At 68.1% G+C, this 16,925-nt stretch overlaps 1 protein-coding gene across 4 annotated transcripts in view; it reads right to left on the bottom strand.

Annotated features, from left to right (window-relative positions):
• LGR6 (leucine rich repeat containing G protein-coupled receptor 6) overlaps nucleotides 576–16,925 on the bottom strand; it is a 64,694-nt gene continuing 48,344 nt past the window's right edge. For 3 of the 4 annotated variants that reach the window (XM_018060859.1, XM_018060858.1, XM_018060861.1), the window contains 11 exons: nucleotides 14,090–14,158; nucleotides 12,418–12,489; nucleotides 12,187–12,258; nucleotides 11,420–11,488; nucleotides 10,609–10,680; nucleotides 9,753–9,818; nucleotides 8,958–9,029; nucleotides 8,658–8,729; nucleotides 7,386–7,511; nucleotides 6,914–7,065; nucleotides 576–1,875 (listed from right to left, as the gene is read on the bottom strand). In XM_018060859.1, coding sequence (XP_017916348.1) covers nucleotides 650–1,875; nucleotides 6,914–7,065; nucleotides 7,386–7,511; nucleotides 8,658–8,729; nucleotides 8,958–9,029; nucleotides 9,753–9,818; nucleotides 10,609–10,680; nucleotides 11,420–11,488; nucleotides 12,187–12,258; nucleotides 12,418–12,489; nucleotides 14,090–14,158 — 2,068 coding nt within the window. In that variant the 3' untranslated portion in view covers nucleotides 576–649. The remainder of the gene's footprint in view (nucleotides 1,876–6,913; nucleotides 7,066–7,385; nucleotides 7,512–8,657; nucleotides 8,730–8,957; nucleotides 9,030–9,752; nucleotides 9,819–10,608; nucleotides 10,681–11,419; nucleotides 11,489–12,186; nucleotides 12,259–12,417; nucleotides 12,490–14,089; nucleotides 14,159–16,925) is intronic. The other variant, XM_018060860.1, reaches the window with a different exon arrangement.

Here is a 16,925-nt window from a genome sequence, read left to right on the forward strand (position 1 = left end):
TTTCCCTGTCCCCCACCCCGGCCTTCCTCTGAGTCCCCCCCCCGGCCTTCCTCTGAGTCCCCCCCCGGCCTTTCTCTGAGTGTCCCCCCCAGCCTTTCCCTGTCCCCCACCCCGGCCTTCCTCTGAGTCCCCCCCCCAGCCTTTCTCTGAGTGTCCCCCCCCAGCCTTTCCCTGTCCCCCACCCCGGCCTTCCTCTGAGTGTCCCCCCCAGCCTTTCCCTGTCCCCCACCCCGGCCTTCCTCTGAGTGTCCCCCCCCGGCCTTTCTCTGAGTCCCCCTCCCCAGCCTTTCTCTGAGTCCCCCTCCCTGCCCCCCCACCCCAGCCTTTCCCTGGGCCCCCAGCCGTCGCGCCTGCTCCTGGGCCACGTGGGAGGCCCCCGCCCCCCAGTACAGTCTTCTGTTCCCCTCCTTTCCCTAAAGTGAGAAATGTCCAGACCTCGGGTCCTCAGCCTCCTCAAATGCGACAGAGAAGAGGCTAGAGCAGGACTGAGGGGAGACCCGGCCAAAAACCCACAGGCAGCGGCCTGGGAGGGAGGCGACCGGCAGGGTCAGGGGCGGGTCATCTGCGCGGGTCACTCTGGGTCGTCCTGATTTATTTTACAGGCAGCAGCATCATCCGTGGAGGGGGCGGGCGGGAGTGGGGAGGACATTCAGACGCCTGAGGCCAAGCCGGACGACTGCAAGCCCCCGCCACCCGCCCAGGCCCGGCCTGCTGGTGAGGCCTCCGGGTCCCCCTGTGCCCATCCACCATCCCTGGAGGGCAGCTGCTGCCCAAACCGGGTTCCCTCTGGCTCTGCAACATGGCCGCCTTCCAGCTGGAGGCCCCCAGGCTGCTGGCGGGGGACGAGGGCCCCCGAGGGGAGGCCGTGGGTCTCGGAGGCCTCGGCGGAGAGCTCCACGTCAGGGAAGGCCACCAGGGCCTGCGTGGAGTCGCAGGAGCTCGGCTCCCGCGGGCCGGCGCCGCCCAGGGCGAGGGGCCCCGGGCCCCCCAGGCAGGGCCGGAGGCGCCGCAGGTCCTCCCGCGAGTGGGGGCTGAAGAGCAGATGGAGCAGGGGGTTGAGGCAGGCGGGCAGCGGCAGCACCAGCCGCAGGACGGCCTTCACGGCCTCGGGGGCGGCCGGCAGGAGGCCCAGCGCGGACGCCAGGCTCGGGGAGGCCACGGGGCAGTAGAGGAGCCCGTCGGCGAAGGTGAGCCAGGCCACGCGGCGCACAGCTGCGCAGTCCCAGGCGGCCTCCAGCCCGGTGGCGGGCAGGCCGCAGGAGAGCCGGATGCAGGCCAAGGCCGCCGCCAGGAGGCAGGCGGCGTGCAGCAGCACCAGCGCCACGGCGAAGCCCAGGGCGGCCGGCCGGCCGGCGGGTGGGGCATGGGGCAGGCAGAGCGGGGAGGCGCCGTACTCACCCACCGAGGCCAGCGGCAGGGCGGCCAGCAGCCCCGCCAGAGCCAGGCAGCCCAGGGCCCCTGCGCGCACGCTGCCCGCGGCTGGCACCTTCCCGTGGGCCCGCACGCAGGCCGCGGCCACAGTGCAGTGCGCCGCGCCCAGGCTCAGCAGCAGCACGGATGCCTCGGAGCCCAGCACGGCCAGGAAGCCCGCCGCCCGGCAGCCCGGGCCCGCCTCCCAGAGCGCGCCGAACTCAGCGAACCGGCCAAAGGTCAGTGCGTCGACGGAGGCGAGAAAGCCACAGGAGAGGCCGGTCAGGGCATTGGCGCCCGCAAGGGCCCCCACCACGAATTTGGCCGGGGGCAGCGGGCCGGGCCCAGCCGCGGAGAGGCTCAGCAGTACCAGTGCGTTGCAGAGCAGGGCCAACAGCACGACGGCCCACACGGCCAGGCGGATGCCCCAGCTCTCGAAGAGATGCTCGCAGGGCTGGAAGGGACCTGCGGGAGAGAGGCAGACGCTAGCCGGGCCGGGCCGTGTGGCTCTGCACTCTGTCCCCAGCCTAGGCTTGGGCTCCGGTGCGCGGGGGCAGAGTGGACACCCGGGGGGCCTCTTCCCCCTGCGGCCGGGGGTGGACACAGGCCCAGGATCCAAGGAGCAGACGTGGGAGACACACACACAGCACATGCCGAGGCAGCAGAGAGAGGCCCTCCCCGCGGAGCAGCGTCCAGAAGCAAGGGCGGGACAGGCCGGCCTGGCGGAGTGGCCAAGCACCGCTGGGGGGCAGGCCAGGCCGACCCGCAGAGGGAGAGGGGTGGCCGGCTCTGCTTCTCGGGACGGTGCCACCCCAGCGGGCGGAGGCTCCACGGCCACACTCAGTGCCCCGGAGTCGGTCGGTGCTGGGGGCAGAGCACAGAAGGACAGGCAGCCCTCGGGTCTGCCCGCCGGGTCCCGCCCTGGGCAGGGAGGCCGGGCCTCTTCCCGCTCTCTCTGGGGGCCATCATCAAACCGTCCTGTCGCTTTGATTCTTCACTGCTTTGCCCTTGGACTCCTGTTCAATGCGCTGCCAGGAGGCCTGCGGCTTCGGGAGGCTTCTGTGCCAGCTACTTTTTAAACACTTTTTTCTGATCATCAAATAATAGACGGTGATTGTGGAAAAATCGGAGCACAGAACATGGAGAAGCTGACACTGCTCATGAGAGAAGCGTTTTGCTGGTTTTCTACCAGTTTAAAGCAGACGTACACACACAGATCTTCAGCTCATTGGGACTTCACTGCATGTAGTTTCTTATTCTCTTTTTGCTGGAGTATTATCGTGCGCGCTCTCCCGGGTCGTTATGCTCCTCAGACACCTACAGGCGCCTGTGCGGGGCGTAGGGCACCAGAGCTCCTCGGGCCGGCGGCACCGGCTCCTGGGAAAGCCGGAGCCGGTCTTCGCGCTCCTAACGAGCATCACCACTGCGGGCTTCGGGGGCGGAGCGTCCGCGTGAACCCGACCAGCCCCTCCGGGTGCGCTTCCCGCCGCGGGCACCGGGGGGCGCGCGGCGGGCACCGGGGGGCGCGCGGCGGGCACCGGGGGGCGCGCGGCGGGCACCGGGGGGCGCGCGGCGGGCACCGGGGGGCGCGCGGCGGGCACCGGGGGGCGCGCGGGGCGCGGCTGCGGGGCGGGTGGGGACGCCGCCGCCTCCTGCCTGCTCGCCCCCGGGCGGCCCGCGCCGCACCAGCGGGGCGCTCTGTTCCCGGGCATCTAGGGGAGACTGAAGCCGGTCAGGAACAGCCGCTGCTGGAAGGGGCCCGCGGGGACACCTGGAATTCTGGGGCCCAGAGCACTCCATCGCGCGCGCTGCTGGGAGGGAGCGGGGAGGGGGCGGCAGGGTTCAGACGGGCCAGCGGCCCCTCAGCCCTCCCTGAGCACAGGGCTCCGCTGAGAAGCCTCTCCTCCTGGCGGTGGGACCCACGAGGCCTTCCTTCTCAAGGGCTGTAGACCACGCTGAGCCGCACCTAACCCTGCGCTCTCACAGATCCCGAAAGCCCCACCAGGTGCAACGTTCATACCAGGACGGTAGCCAGGCATAAGGAGCCGCCACGACTCTGAGGACTGGCCTCAAGGAAGCAGGAACCAACCAACCAAGGAGCTGAAGATTAACGGCACTTAAAGCAATGACAGTGATGCCGGTCAGACCCCTGACGACCAGTTTCAAGATGACTGTCAGAGCTGACGGCGCTGCTTCAGCCAGACCCCTCCCTCCGCCTATAGCAGCTCTTGCCCGAGGGTCGATGTCCGGCGGAGCTCAGCCTTTGGACACGAGTCTGCCATCGCCCAACCACCCTGGTTGCCAGCCTCCGAAATAAACTCTTCTCTCGCCCAGCCTTGCCCCTCGAGTACTGGCTTTTGAGCAGTGGGACCTCACTTTCTGAAGCAGCCCTTCCGCAGAGCCTGCCCTCCCCACCCGGGGCGCCCTCTCGCCTGGAGCAGGGCCGCACTGGACAGCGGGCTGGGGCCTGGGCTCCTCCGCGTCCAGCTGGAGCTCTTCCGGGTCCAGATCATCTGAGGAGAGCGGACAGGGGCTCAGACCTGCTCTCGGTGTGGGTCAGGCCCGCCTTTCCCCAGACGCCCACCCCGGAGACGTCTGGTGGGCACAGGGCACCCCAGTCGCCCCGGGGAAACCCTCTCCGCCCGTGGCTCCTCCGCCTGTGGTCCTCCACGCCCGAGACCTGCTCCTCCTTGGACTCAGGGAGCATCCGTCTCGCGGGCAGCTGGGCAGAGTCTGAGGAGGCTGCCCTAACTCTGGGGGCTCTGCACGCTGGCCAGGACTCCACGTCCAGCTGGAGGCACCACACACGGAGCAGGACAGAGCAGCGAGCTGGACGTGCTGCAGGGTGCAGGCCAGGTCCGGGCAGCTGGGAGGAGCACTCGGGAAGGGCAGGGCGAGGGGAGGAACGCTGGCCTCAACCTGTGCAGCCTGAGGGAACCACACCACCCTACTGGCTGAGAGCCCCCAACGGCAAAACCAGCATCGGCGGGTGGATCACAAGAGGAGAATCACGGTCCCGATGGACAGGCCCCCAGACCAGAGTCACGTGAGGGGGGCGGTGCCCGCATGAGCCCAGGGCTGGGCACACGCCGGGGGCATGGACAGGATAGCCCTGCTCTGGGACCACACGACAGCTCTCGTCCTCCAGGCCCGCACCCGCTGACTCCACGTCCTTGCAGCCGTGGGGGCCAGCCTCCCTCCGGCGCTGCTGCGCAGATGAGGTGAGGACGCTGGCCAGGGTGTGACAGGGCCAAGTTCAAAGCCAGCCTCGCTGGGCCCAAGCCCAGACGCTGGACTTTCCCCACCAGGAGCTGGTTTGGGGGACGGTCAGGGGGCTTTATAGGCGCAGGAGGTGGGAGCAGCGGCTGAGGAGCCTGCAGCAGGAAGCCGTGCGTGAGAAGGGGCGTGTCCCCGCGGAGCTAGCGCCCGGGCCAGGTCGCTCTAAGTCTAGGCTCTGCGATTCTGCTCGTCTGAGAAAACAGGGTCAGAAAGCCAAATCCCGTTAAAGAGACTCCGAGACACGCTGGGTTATCTCCACTGTTCACTCTCGCACTGTCTCTTAAACCAGGGCCGGGAGTGTCCTAGGGGGCGGACATCTCAGGGGCCACGAACTCTTTAAGGATACTGAAGTGATAAACAGACGATGTAAACCATTTTATAGATTATTAAGGCGAAATCCTGTTTTGAAGTGATAATTCATCACTGGAAGAGGTTTTTGTGTTTTGTTTTTTTCCTGGCCAAGTGGCTTGTGGGATCTTAGTTTCCTGACTAGGGACTGAACCCGGGTCCCTGGCAGTGAGAGCTGAGTTCTAATCATGAGACCTCGAGGGAACTCCTGAAAGACTTTGTCTTAGGAACAAGAATCTGGTTTCTGGAATTGGACTGGACAAGGTGAAGGAGCCGGGTGAGCGCACCCTGGGGTGCGGGCCAGGCCAGGCGGGCGGCCTGGTCACACCAGTCCCCGCCTCTGGCTCAGGGCTGCCATCCTGCCTGGAGCCTCGCTCCTGCTGCAGATGGGAGTCGTCCCAGGAGGCCGGGGGCCGGGCAGTGCCCACAGCGTGGCGGTCCACCCTTCGCCACCTTTCCCGCTCTGCAGAGGAGCTCGGGGATGCCTAAAGGAAGCGCAGGGGAAGCCGGAGGGCTCTGGCCAAGGTTGGAGGTCACAGTAAAGCTACTGACCGAGGGGCCAGTAAAGCTCCTGTGGCCGTGGCCCCGGTCCTGGCCCCTTCTTGGCTCCGTGGACCCTCAGGAAGGGGACCCTGCCCAGCTTCCCCTACCATCCCGATGCCTGTGGTTTTCCAAGACCTCAACCTGGTGGAAAGTTACACCTCGAGGAAGGCAGGACCCTCATGGGCGGATGGCAGACGCCCTGGGGACGCATCTGCTGGGCCAGTGCCGGCCGTCCACCCGCCCGGGAGGCTCTGCGCTGCCACTGCCCAGGCGGGCCTCCGGGGCTCCTGGCTACACGCCTGCGTGTTCCCGCCTGCGTGTTCCCCTCTGAGCAGGACCCTGGGCGCATCTGCGGTCTCCCCGTTCTGTGGGGTGCGAACACTGCTCCCGCTTTAAGGATGAGAAACACAGGCTCCAACATGCCTGCAGCAGCCTGGCCTGAGAGCCGCCCCATCCAGTTAGAACCCGGCCGTCTGCTCGGTCCTGGACGCTCTCCCACAGTGGTGGTGGTTTAGCCGCTCAGTCGCGTCCGACGCTTTGTGACCCCATGGACTGTGGCTCCAGGCTCCTCTGTCCATGGGATTTTCCAGGCAAGAATACCAGAGTGGGTTGCCATTTCCCTCTCCAGGGGATCTTCCTGACCCAGGGATCGAACCCACGTCTCCTGCACTGCAGGCAAGTCCTTAACCACTGGGCCCGCAGGGAGGCCTCACCCACGGTTAGACCTGGCTCCTCTGCTTTGCTTCTGCACTGCCGAGCGGTGAGGAGGGGGCCCAGCCCTTCCCTCCCCCTCCGGATTCCACTTGCGCTCTGCAGCAGGCTGCTAGCCAGGGAGGCCCTTCTCTCCGCCCGTCAACCGAGAGCCCAGCCCGCAGGCGGTCCTGTCAGGGTGAGGGGTCACTCCTGCGAGGCCAGAGCACTGGGGCCCCTGTAAGTCACCAGGGAGACTTGCCAGGGACAGCGTTTGGCTCTGGGAACGGCATGAGGGGACTTTCTCTGGAAACAGGCTAAACTGAATTAACGAAACCATGCTTGGCTATAGCTGATGGAAAAGGGCTGCCTGCTCTAAGAACGCCCTGCGAGGTGGGAGTGGGGCGCCGTGGGGGCGCTGTGGCCCACAGGGGGTGTGGACAGGCAGGGCTGTGATGGCATGGCTCTGAGAGCCCGGGGGCTGCAGAGGGCTCACGGACCCCTCCCCAGGCCTTGGAGACGGGCCGGACAGAGGCGGTTCCCCCTGCCCCAGGTCCTGGAGCCCTGCCGCTCCCTGCGGGGGCCCACCCACCCCCTCCCGGACCTCCTCCCCGTCGCCTGCGTCCCCGGGCGGGTCACTCACAGCGGCTCTCGGCCTGGTCGGCCAGTGTCCACCTGGGAGGGTCCTGGGCGTCGGGGGGAGGGTGCTGGGGCCCCCGCGGCCCCGAGGCTGCGAGGAAGCTGGGGCAGCCGCCGTAGGCACAGCACTGGTAGGCGAAGGGCACCTCCAGGGTCCTGGGGCGGGGAGACCGATGCCTGAGCCAGACCAGGACTCTGCCCGCGCCTGCCCTCCACCCGCCAGGGCCCCGCGGGCAGCCTCCCGGGCCCTTCCCACGGCCGGCGGCTCCTCCCGCCTCCTCTCCCGGCCCCCGACGCGGCCCAGCCAGGCCGGGCGCCTTCCCCTCGTCTGGGGTCTGTCCTCGCCAGGGTCCCCCAGGGCTGGGGCTGGGGTGGGGACGCTAGCCAGGGGCTCGGTCTGGGCCAGACTTGGGGCCTGCAGGCTGCTCCTGGGGCAAGGCCCGGGGTGGCCCCGCCCTGGGGCCGGGCAGCCTCACCTCAGTCTGGGGAAGCTGTCCTTGGGGAAGGCCTGGGACAGGGCGCGGTTCCCTCGGAGCTTCAGGTGCACCAGGCCCCCCAGCCCAGCCAGGGGCAGCGCGCTCAGCTGGTTGTCCGTCAGGTCCCTGGACAGCGGACATGACCAGTTTCCGGTCAGCGGGAGGCTGGGGCGGGCTGTGCTGCGGCATGGACAGGTGCCCAGGCAGAGAGGCCACAGACGCCAGGCAGAGGCGGCGGGGCGGCAAGGGCGCTCGCCTGGGGCCGCCTACCTGCGGGGCTGCCGGAGGGGCGCCCCGCCATCCCCCCCGGGCACCACACCTGCGGGCCCCACCGTGTCACATGGGAGCCCCGACCCCTCCCCAGGGGGTCCCCTGCTGTGCTGGCCTCGCCCCTGCACCCCAAGGACCCAGGGGCCAGAGCTGGGAACAGGGCGGACTGACTGGCCACACCCAGGCCTTCGGCCACCCTCTGTGTTTCAGGGTCAGCTTGGGAGCCAGAGGCGAGGATGCCCACGGCTCCCCCGGAGAAACATCAGAGGAAGCCAGACGTCCACACCAGACAGCGCGACCACAGGCCGTGCGGCATGGAGACCGGCCTGGGCTGGCCAGCAGGAAACCTGGCCCGTCACTGTCCCCGTGAAGCCAGGGGGTCGCATCTGCCAGAGCCTGAGCAGCCTCACCTTTCAGATGAAGATGCCGCCCCACATTGACCGGGGGATGAAGATACCACGCCCCGCCACTGCCCAGGCGGGTGCAGATACCGCCCCCCCACCCCACTAAGCAGGGGGATGAAGATACCGCCCCCCACTGACCAGGGTGCTGCTGAGCAGATGGATGGGAAGCGGGTTGGGAGTGTGGCCTGGGGCCCAGAGCGCGGGGCCATGAGCACTGGGGACCCTGAGTCCCGGCCCCGTGAGTGAGGCCCCCAACCTGGGCGCGCCTATGCGGTGAGGGGCAGGGCTGCAGGGTCGCTGGCGGACATGCCTGAGGACGAAGTGGAGAACCTGCACCGCGGTGCATGGAGGCCCCCAGGATCCCTCCCGCGCTGACGCACATCCCGGCTCTTTGGGGGACCCCCACTCTGCAGCCCCAACCCCCACGTTCTGCGCCCCCCGCCTGGGGCCCGAGGCAGCGTGTGACCTGCAGGGCTCACAGAGGGGGCTCCTTAGGTCAGAGCCAGGCCCCCCAGTGTGTGTCCCACACCCACAGGCGACCCCCCTGGGCTGGGCCCTCCCCACAGCGGGCAGCACCCAGGAGGAGAGCCGCACTCACAGCTTGACCAGGGAGCGCAGGGTCGCAAAGGCCTCAGGGTGGATGGATCGGATGGCGTTCCAGCTCAGGTCCCTGTGGGAGAGAGGACGTGATGAGAGGAGGCACACACACGGAGGACCCGTCATTCTTGCCCTGGGGTGCGGGGCTGCAGGGAGGCCCTGGGGTGCTCACAGGGTGCAGGCGTGCAGGGAGAGCCCTACTCAGAGCAATCACAGGGAGGCGGGCCCCCTACTCACAGAGGTCGCGGGGAGGCGGGCCCCCTACTCACAGAGGTCGCGGGGAGGCGGGCCCCCTACTCACGGGGATCGTAGGAAGGCGAGCTCATGGAAGGTGTCGGCTCTGACTTCCCAGATGCGGTTGTGCTGGAGGCCGCTAGGGCAGCAAGAGGCCTGCTGAGCCCAGGGCTGAGGGCTTCCTGCCCCCACCCCGCGCACTGGGAAAACGGAAGGACCCAGCTGGCAGAAGTCACCAGGATTAAGGGAGCACGGGAGCCCTGGCTGCCTTAGGTAACAGTCAGTCAGAAAACTAAAGCTACAAACCATCCCTGTGGCTCCAAGGGAGTGAGTTTCCAGGGTTCCCCGGGGCCTGGCTCCCAGCCCCACCAACTTCACCCTGAGGGCCCTCCAGACCCTCTTCCAGCAGCAGAGCCCAGCAGACCGGTGTCTGAGTGGGAGGTGGGCCCTGGGCCTCGGGACAGCAGGACTCGCCCTGCCCGGCCCCAGGGCACAGACACGGCGGTCTGTGGGACCCGCACTGGGGAAACAGGAGCTCGGAGAGCCCGTGATGGGGTTCTGTCCTCGTGGATCCTGCAGCCCAGGTTCCCTCCTGGACACGAGTGTGCGCGTGCGTGTGTGCGTTTGTGGGAAACGAGAGCCTGGGGCCCCTGAAGGCCCGCAGCCGCTCCCTGTCCAGCCCTGACCACTGCCACATTTCGTGCTGTCCGACCCCCGAGGAGCGCCCTGCGGCACGTTTGGGCCCCAGCTCCGGGGCCATCACCCACAAGTGCTGCCTGTCCCGGCCCCGCTGAGTCCCCAGCCCGGGGCAGAAGGCCAGCATGCCTGCCAGCCCCACCTTCGGGCCCTGCCTCAGACTCACATCTCCTCCAGCTTCAGACACCCGCGCAGGCTGGGCAGCCGCTCGATCCGGTTGTGAGACAGCTCCCTGGGGACAGGCAGGGGCGGTGAGGGGAGCCGGCCGCCAGGGACACGGCTGGGCAGGCTCCTCACCGCACCCGGGTCCTTCGGGACTCCCCTCCTCACTGTAGGGGCGGCGAGGGCCGCTTCGTCCACAGGAGGCCTGGGGGACGCCGGCAGGGCCCGGGGTTGGGGCGCAGGAGCTGAGGGGGCGCTGAGGCAGCCAGCAAGGCCCGAGTGCTGCCGCGCCAGCTGGCCAAGGCTCAGGCGCGGAGCTGACGCCCTTGGGGATCCCTTGGCAACCCTCATCCCGCTGAGGCATAGGAGGGGACAGGACCCCCAAGGACGCACCGCCTGTTGGTGGCGGGCTGGACCCGGTCTCGAGCCAGGGGCGGCGGTGGGCGCGCAGGCCCAGCGGGCCCCCCCGCCCATGACCGCACACTGAAGCACCTCCGCGGTCCCGGGAGGACGCACTTTCCGTCATGGACTCGGGAGACACTAGAACCACCCCGGAGGGACCTACCACCTCCCGGTGCCTCCCACCCTCCAAAACGTCCCAACGACGAGCGTGAGGTCAGGGCCACTGAAGGGGAGCCAGGCCTTGCCTGGTGGGAAGTGGCGGAGCTGGGCCTCGGCCCTGGTCTGACCGTGATCACTGGGGCTTCTGCCAGAACCAGGAGAGGTGGCCTGGTCACTCCTGGGCAGCTCTCTCAGCCCGAGCTCCCCCACCCCCCAGGAAAAGCAGAGAGTACCCCAGAGGCGGAGGCCAGAGGGGCCAGGCCGGGTCACGGCTGCAGGGAGGGCAGGGAGGCACTCACAGGACACGGAGCCGGGGCAGCTGCTGGCACATCCCCGGGGGCAGCCGCTGGAGCCCTGCACCGGTCAGCATCCTGCAAGGACTACAGGCTTGCACCACGCCGCCTCCACTCGGACCCGCTGCTTTCTGGAGCTCAGGAGTCGGGGCCCGGGGTGGGGGTGCCTCAGGGGAGGGGGCGGGGAGGCACAGCCGGGCAGCGGTCCTGCAGCCACACCCCCGCCATGTCCCCACCACACAGGGGCTGGACCCTGCAACCCGCGCGGGGCCACAGGCAGGCGTGCATGGAAGCCCAGCCCACGTGGGGCCAGGGACCCCAGCCCCACGCCCGTGCCCCTGTGCCCGGAGAGCCAGCGGGGAGACTCGGGGAGCGGGGTGGGGGCCGGCAGGCTGGGCACCGCTGTCCCGAGAAGACCTGAGCCAAGGGCACCCTCAGGGAGCACGCGGTCCCTCAGGGGAGCTTCCGGCTCTGGGGTCCCCTGACTGCTCAGCCCCTCTCTCACAGTGAGTTGGGGGCCTGCCTAGCGCTGAGGACCCCCCCCACCCCAACATTTCAGGACATTAGTTGGGAACCAGGGGGCCAAGGAGGCGGGCGTCACAGCCCTCCACCCCTCGGGGGTCCTCTGCACTCCTCGGTGGGTTAGGGACTGTGAGAAACCCCAGGATGGGAGTGGCCTCCTCCCCCAAAGCTGCCTGCCCTGCCCCCAGTGGGAGCGCTGTGGGCCCCTGGCCAGGCTGGAGCAGACGGCCAAACCTCGGGGAGCCTAGTCTGGGGGCTCTAGGGTCCAAGGGTGTGGTGGGGGGCGTCCACTCACAGGGTCTCCAAGCTGGTGGTACCTCTGAGGTCTGGGAACTCCTGGATGTCCGTGGCGCCGTTCAGGGAACTGGGGGCAGAGCACCACTGACCGGAGGGCAAGGTCAGCATCTGGGGGCCCCCAACCCACTGCCACTGACCAGAGGGCAAGGTCAGCATCCGGGGGCCCCCGACCCACCGCCACTGACCAGAGGGCGAAGTCGGCATCCAGGGGTGCCCCCGACCCTCCGCCAGCGACACCAGACCTTCCGGCCTCGGGGGAGGCAGACACCCAGGAGGCCAGGTCAGCTCCGTCCAGCCTGGCCCAGGTGAGGCCCGTGGGACCCACCCAGTTTCAGAGCAACGGCCTGCGTGCTTCTGGGGGAGTTCTGGCTATGGGGGGCTCCCTGGAGCTGGGCAGCGGGTCTCCCCAAGGATCACTGCTGGGACCTTCCACACCGGGCACCCCAGCCCAGGGGCCATACGGCCCCCACGGGACAGAAGCCCGGCCTGGTGAACGCTGCCCGACCCAGAGGAGCCCTGGGCTCGCACCCAAGCGGGAGGGCCTGGGGCCCAGCGCTGGCCTCTGGGGTGAGGCTGGGGATGCACATGAAGGTGCAGCCTGTGCCCCACAGACTCGGGGTGGCCCCGGGCTGCCGTGCACGCAGTGTCCCGAAGGAGGCTCTCTGAAGAGCCACACCTGGGGCGTCTGGGGGTCGGGCCAAGGCTCCGGGGCCACACGAGCAGGACCCCGACTGCGGGATCGGGGCGGGGGGGGCGCCAACTCACAGGGTGTGCAGCCCAGGCAGGTGCCGGAACGCTGACCGCCCCACGAACTGGATCGGGTTGTCATAGAAGTGTCTGCAGGACAGATGAGACCTTCACTGCCCTCCCGGCGGGCGAGGCACATGTCCGCTCCCCCCTCTGGCCCTGTCACCCTGAAGACCGGGACCAGCACGTGGGGAGCTCCCCCATCCCACCAGCCAACCACACCCTCCCCCAAGAGGAGCAAGGGCTCACATGGTCTGCAGCAGAGGGTTCCCCAGGAAGGCTTTCTCCGGGATGGCCCTGATGTTGTTGCTATGGAAGCCCCTGGGGGACAACACAAGCATCAGGGGGACCACAGGACGCCCTCCGGCAGCCAGACAGGAAGGCTGGGGCCAGAGGGACGCAGCCGGGGACCCTGGGGACCCCCCTCCCGGCTCTGCCACCCTTGGGAAGGAGAGCCAGCGGGCTGGGGTGGGGGTGAGGGGGGTGAGGAGCAGACCCGGACCCCTGAGGGCAGAGCTCTGCAGGGTCCCTGGGAGGGCATATGCAGGAGCTCAAAGAAATGGGGCTCCTGGAGGAGACGCGGGCGCCAAAGGGAGGTGGGCTTGGTCTCAAGGCCCTGAACTGGGGAGCAGAGCTACGGAGGGGTGGGCCAGGGGGAGACACCCGTGGCCGAGGAGGAGAAACGGTGGGTGGAGCCCCCACTGAGTGCCGGGCTCTGGGAGCCGGGAACGGCGTGTCTGGCGTCGGGAAGAACCGTCCAAAGTCAACGCTGGACTGGGACACACGGTCCTCTCTGAGCTGCCCCGACACCATCAGTCACTAAACTCCCCCCGACCAGCGCCCGCCTGCCAGGTTCGTGCAGGCCCCGCGGGAGTCTGCTCCTCCCACGTCTGATCACCCACTTCTCAGCCGGGGCTGCGCCAAGCCCCGAGGGCCAGAGGTGCGAGCCCTGTCCTCAGGCCGCCGTGGACAGACGGACACACACACACCCGGCTGCTGCTCCTGCTGCCCCAGCATGCTCCCCGGAGCCCTACGCCCTCCCTGGAGCAGTGCCCCTTGTCTGGGGCTCCAGGCCCGGAGGACAGGCAGCCGTCCCCCTGGGACCGCCCCCCCCCGCCCCCCGTGGCCCCGCGCCTGCCGCCCGGCACCCCTGCCAGCATTGGACCAGGTGAGGGTGGCGTGAGCCTGGCCCGAAAGGTCACAGACAGCAGCGGGGCAGACCCTATGTGGCCTGGGGGCTCGGGCTCTGGCTCCAAACCTCCACCGCCTGAACCGGTTGCACGCAGACCCCGGCCCACTGCCTGTGGCTGCTCCCCACAGAGGCTGCCCCCGCCACCGCAGGGCCCCCGCCCGCCCGTCTCCTGTCGGCCTTTCCGCCTTTGCTCTCCCTCCCCGATCGCCTCCTGACCACACGCAGCCTCCAAGGCTGACCTCAGGCCCGTCAGCCCGCAGTGCCCCCTGGACACCCAGACCGCCATCGCTGAGGAGACAGTCCAGAGCTGGACCTACACACCGGCCCTGAGCCGCTCTGTCCTGACCCGAGCTCTGTGTCCTCGGGGGCCTGGGCACACCTCCAACTGCCTCACCCCAGCGTGCATCCAGCAGGCGCTCCGCAGAGCAGGTGCTGAGCAACCTGCCCGAGATTAAGACAAGCAGGGCTCCTCGTCGCCCCCGGGGGTGGGGGCTGAGGAGGGGCCCCAAGGCACAAGTGAGGCCTGCTCCCGGGCCTTCCAGGTGGGGCCGGCCTCACTCTCCCAGGCCAGAAGGGCCCAGCTCCCCTGACGGCCCAGCTGGAGACGCTCCGGGCCGAGCAGTGAGGCCTGTGGCTGCTGGCCTGGGGGAGGGGGTCGCGACCTTGGGAGGTGAGGGCATGGGGGCCCGCGGACACAGAGGACGCCCCGGACCCCACAGAGGCGCTTACAGTTCCTGCAGGCGGCCCAGCGTCCGGATGGCCACGGGGAACTCGCGCAGCTGGTTGTAGTTCAGGTCTCTGGAAAGGAGGCGGCGGTCACTGGGGGCAGCTCCCGGGGGTCAGGGCCCGGGCAACGGACGCTGGGCTCTGAGCTGGCTGAAGGGAGGGCCTGCTTGGCCGCAGATCCGTCTGCGGGAATACTGTGCTGATGCGCAGAACCAGCCCTTCAGAAGGGCCCAGGGCTGAGAAGAGTCTCGGGCCTCGGGGACAGTGGCAGCTAGGAGGGGCCCTGGAGCAGGGGCAGGTTAACACTGCAGCTCCCGGGGGAGGGGAGAGGCCCTGGACGCCCCCCAGGCCCACCCCAGCCCTGCGCTGCAACCCCCTCCAGAAAGGCACCCCCGCCACGAGGGGAGCCCAGCTGGCCCACTGCCCTGCGTGGGACGACGGCCTCAACGGGGGGCTGCCGATGGCCAGCACCCAGGCCCCTGACCCCCAGCCCCGAGTGGACGCCTGGCCGCAGGGCGATGGGCACAGGGGTCTGCGAGAAGTTGCAACCGTCTTTCACACCACGGATCAGGGCTTTGGGGGCGTCCACAGGGCAGAGACAACAAGACAGCCCGCGTGCCTTTCCTCATGAGCACGCTAACGCCTGACAGAGACATCCTCTCCCACCTGGAATGCAAGCTCCTGAAGGCACAAGCTTTGCTCTTTTCTCGTCAAAACCCCAGCAGGGCCCTGGCACAGAGCCGCGGCCAGCAGACCTGTCGCCTCCACACGTGAGTCAGGGGAAAGTGGAGACGGTGCACCCGACGGGAGACACGCACGGGCGCCCCGGAGGCGCCAGGCTCGAGAGGCACCAGCGTGCCCTGAGCGGCGCCCTTGGCTGCTGGGGCAGAAGGCCGGGCGGGTCCCTGGGGGCTCGCTACTTCACCGGACTGAGTGGTCTCAGCCCTCTCGCCAGCCTCTGGTCAGGAATTTTGGCAGGAACGGCCTGACAGACCGTGGGAAAGACACGTGGTAAAAGGCATGTAAACGAAAAGGCTATTTTTACAGAAACGTGGGAGAATAAAAATGGTGCAAATGCCTAAAAGAATTCTGCAAACCACATGCCAAAGAGGCAGCCTGAGTTTTCCCATCTGGACGTCTACACAGCTTCGAGAAGCTGGGTAGCTGCCAAGCCCTGCTTCATCAGGGGCCGCGCAGACACTGCCTCTGGTCTAACTGCCCAGGAACACCCCTGCCAGCCCTCTGCCCCCCGAGGAACCAGCTCCCCAGACACACCCAGGGGGAGTGGGCAGCAGCGAGGTGGACGGGAAGCGCCGTCTAGACAGCAGGCCGAGCCGCTGCGGCCGGATGTGGTGGGTCCCGCCAGCCCAGGTGCCGGCCTGTGTGGACGGAGCTGCAGGCGGCGGGGGAGCGGGCCAGATGCGGGCACAGGTGGGTCTTAGGGGCAGACAGGTGGGTCTGCATGGGTCATGGCCTGGTCCAGGTGTGGGCGCAGGCTGGACCTCAGGTGGAGAGCGTGGTCTGCAGGAGGTGGTGGGGAGGCGGGGGGATGGCCGAGCAAACGGCACTGTTTCCAGGAGAGGCGGGGGGGGGGGATGCACGCTCGCTGGCCTGGCTTCTCCCTGCTTGACGGTGTCCCTGCACGCCCTCACCAGCTCTGAGCCTTCCTGAGGGCTCGAGGGCAGCGCTCGCGTTTCACCCACATTACGGCCGAGGGAAGGCACACAAGCACTGGAGAAGGTTCCAGACTACGCCCAGCGTGACCGGGTCGCGGCGGGGGCCGCTGTGTCCACTCCAAGCCCCGTCCCCTCTGTAGCCACCAGCCCCGTCGGCCGCACTCGCGCATGACACGCTCGTAACGTTGAGGGCTTTGTGTTCGGCGTCACGGGCCACACTCCAACCGCGCGGTCACGAGTGCTGGCCGCCGTGTCAGCGGCCCCGATAGAACCTCCCCATGGCCACAGGGAGTTCTGTCCCGCGTTGCCGTCCTTGGTGAAAGGAGGCGCGGCCGGGATCTCGGGGTTCCCAGCTCCCCGCGGTCGGCATGGCCGCAGGGCTGGTCCTCCCCACAGAACCAGGAGAGCAGGCTTTACAAAGCAGCCGGCCTGCCCCTGTGGCCTCCCCCCACTTCCACCAGCTGGAGGCCAAGTGCCAGAGCCCTGGGCACGCCCAGGCCCCACGCCACCACGTGGAGGAGGGCCACCTGCTGAGGAGACGTGGCCCCTGCCCCCCGCCGGCGAGGACATGGTCCAGGAATAAATTCCTAAACTCCTCCCTGGTGTGAGCCATGCCCTGGGCCTTGGTCTACTGGTGACCGCACTTGGGCCCTGCACTGACCCAGCGTCACACCAGGGCCTGACCTCGAGTCCGGGGCCCACTGCCCAAGCTGTTGCTGTTGTTCAGTTACTAAGTTGCATCCAACTCTCTGCAGCCCCGTGGACTGCAGCACACCAGGCTTCCCTGTCTTTCTCCATCTCCCAGAGTTTGTTCAAACTCACGTCCACTGGGTTGGTGATGCCATCCCACCATCTCATCCTCTGTCGTCCCCTTCTCCTCCCGCCTTCAATCTTCCCCAGCATCAGGGTCTTTTCCACTGAGTTGGCTCTTCGCATCAGGTGGCCAAAGTATCGGCGCTTCAGCTTCAGCATTAGTCCTTCCAATGAGTATTCAAGATTGATTTCCTTTAGGATGGACTGGTTTGATCTCCTTGCAGTCCAAAGGACTCTCAAGAGTTTTCTCCAACACCACAGTTTGAAAGCAGCAATTCTTCAGCGCTCAGCCTTCTTTATGGTCCAACTCTCACATCCATACACGACTACTGGAAAAACCACAGCTCTGA

This window comes from Capra hircus, chromosome 16 (genome assembly GCF_001704415.2).
Source record: "Capra hircus breed San Clemente chromosome 16, ASM170441v1, whole genome shotgun sequence".
Classification (NCBI taxonomy): Eukaryota; Metazoa; Chordata; class Mammalia; order Artiodactyla; family Bovidae; genus Capra; species Capra hircus.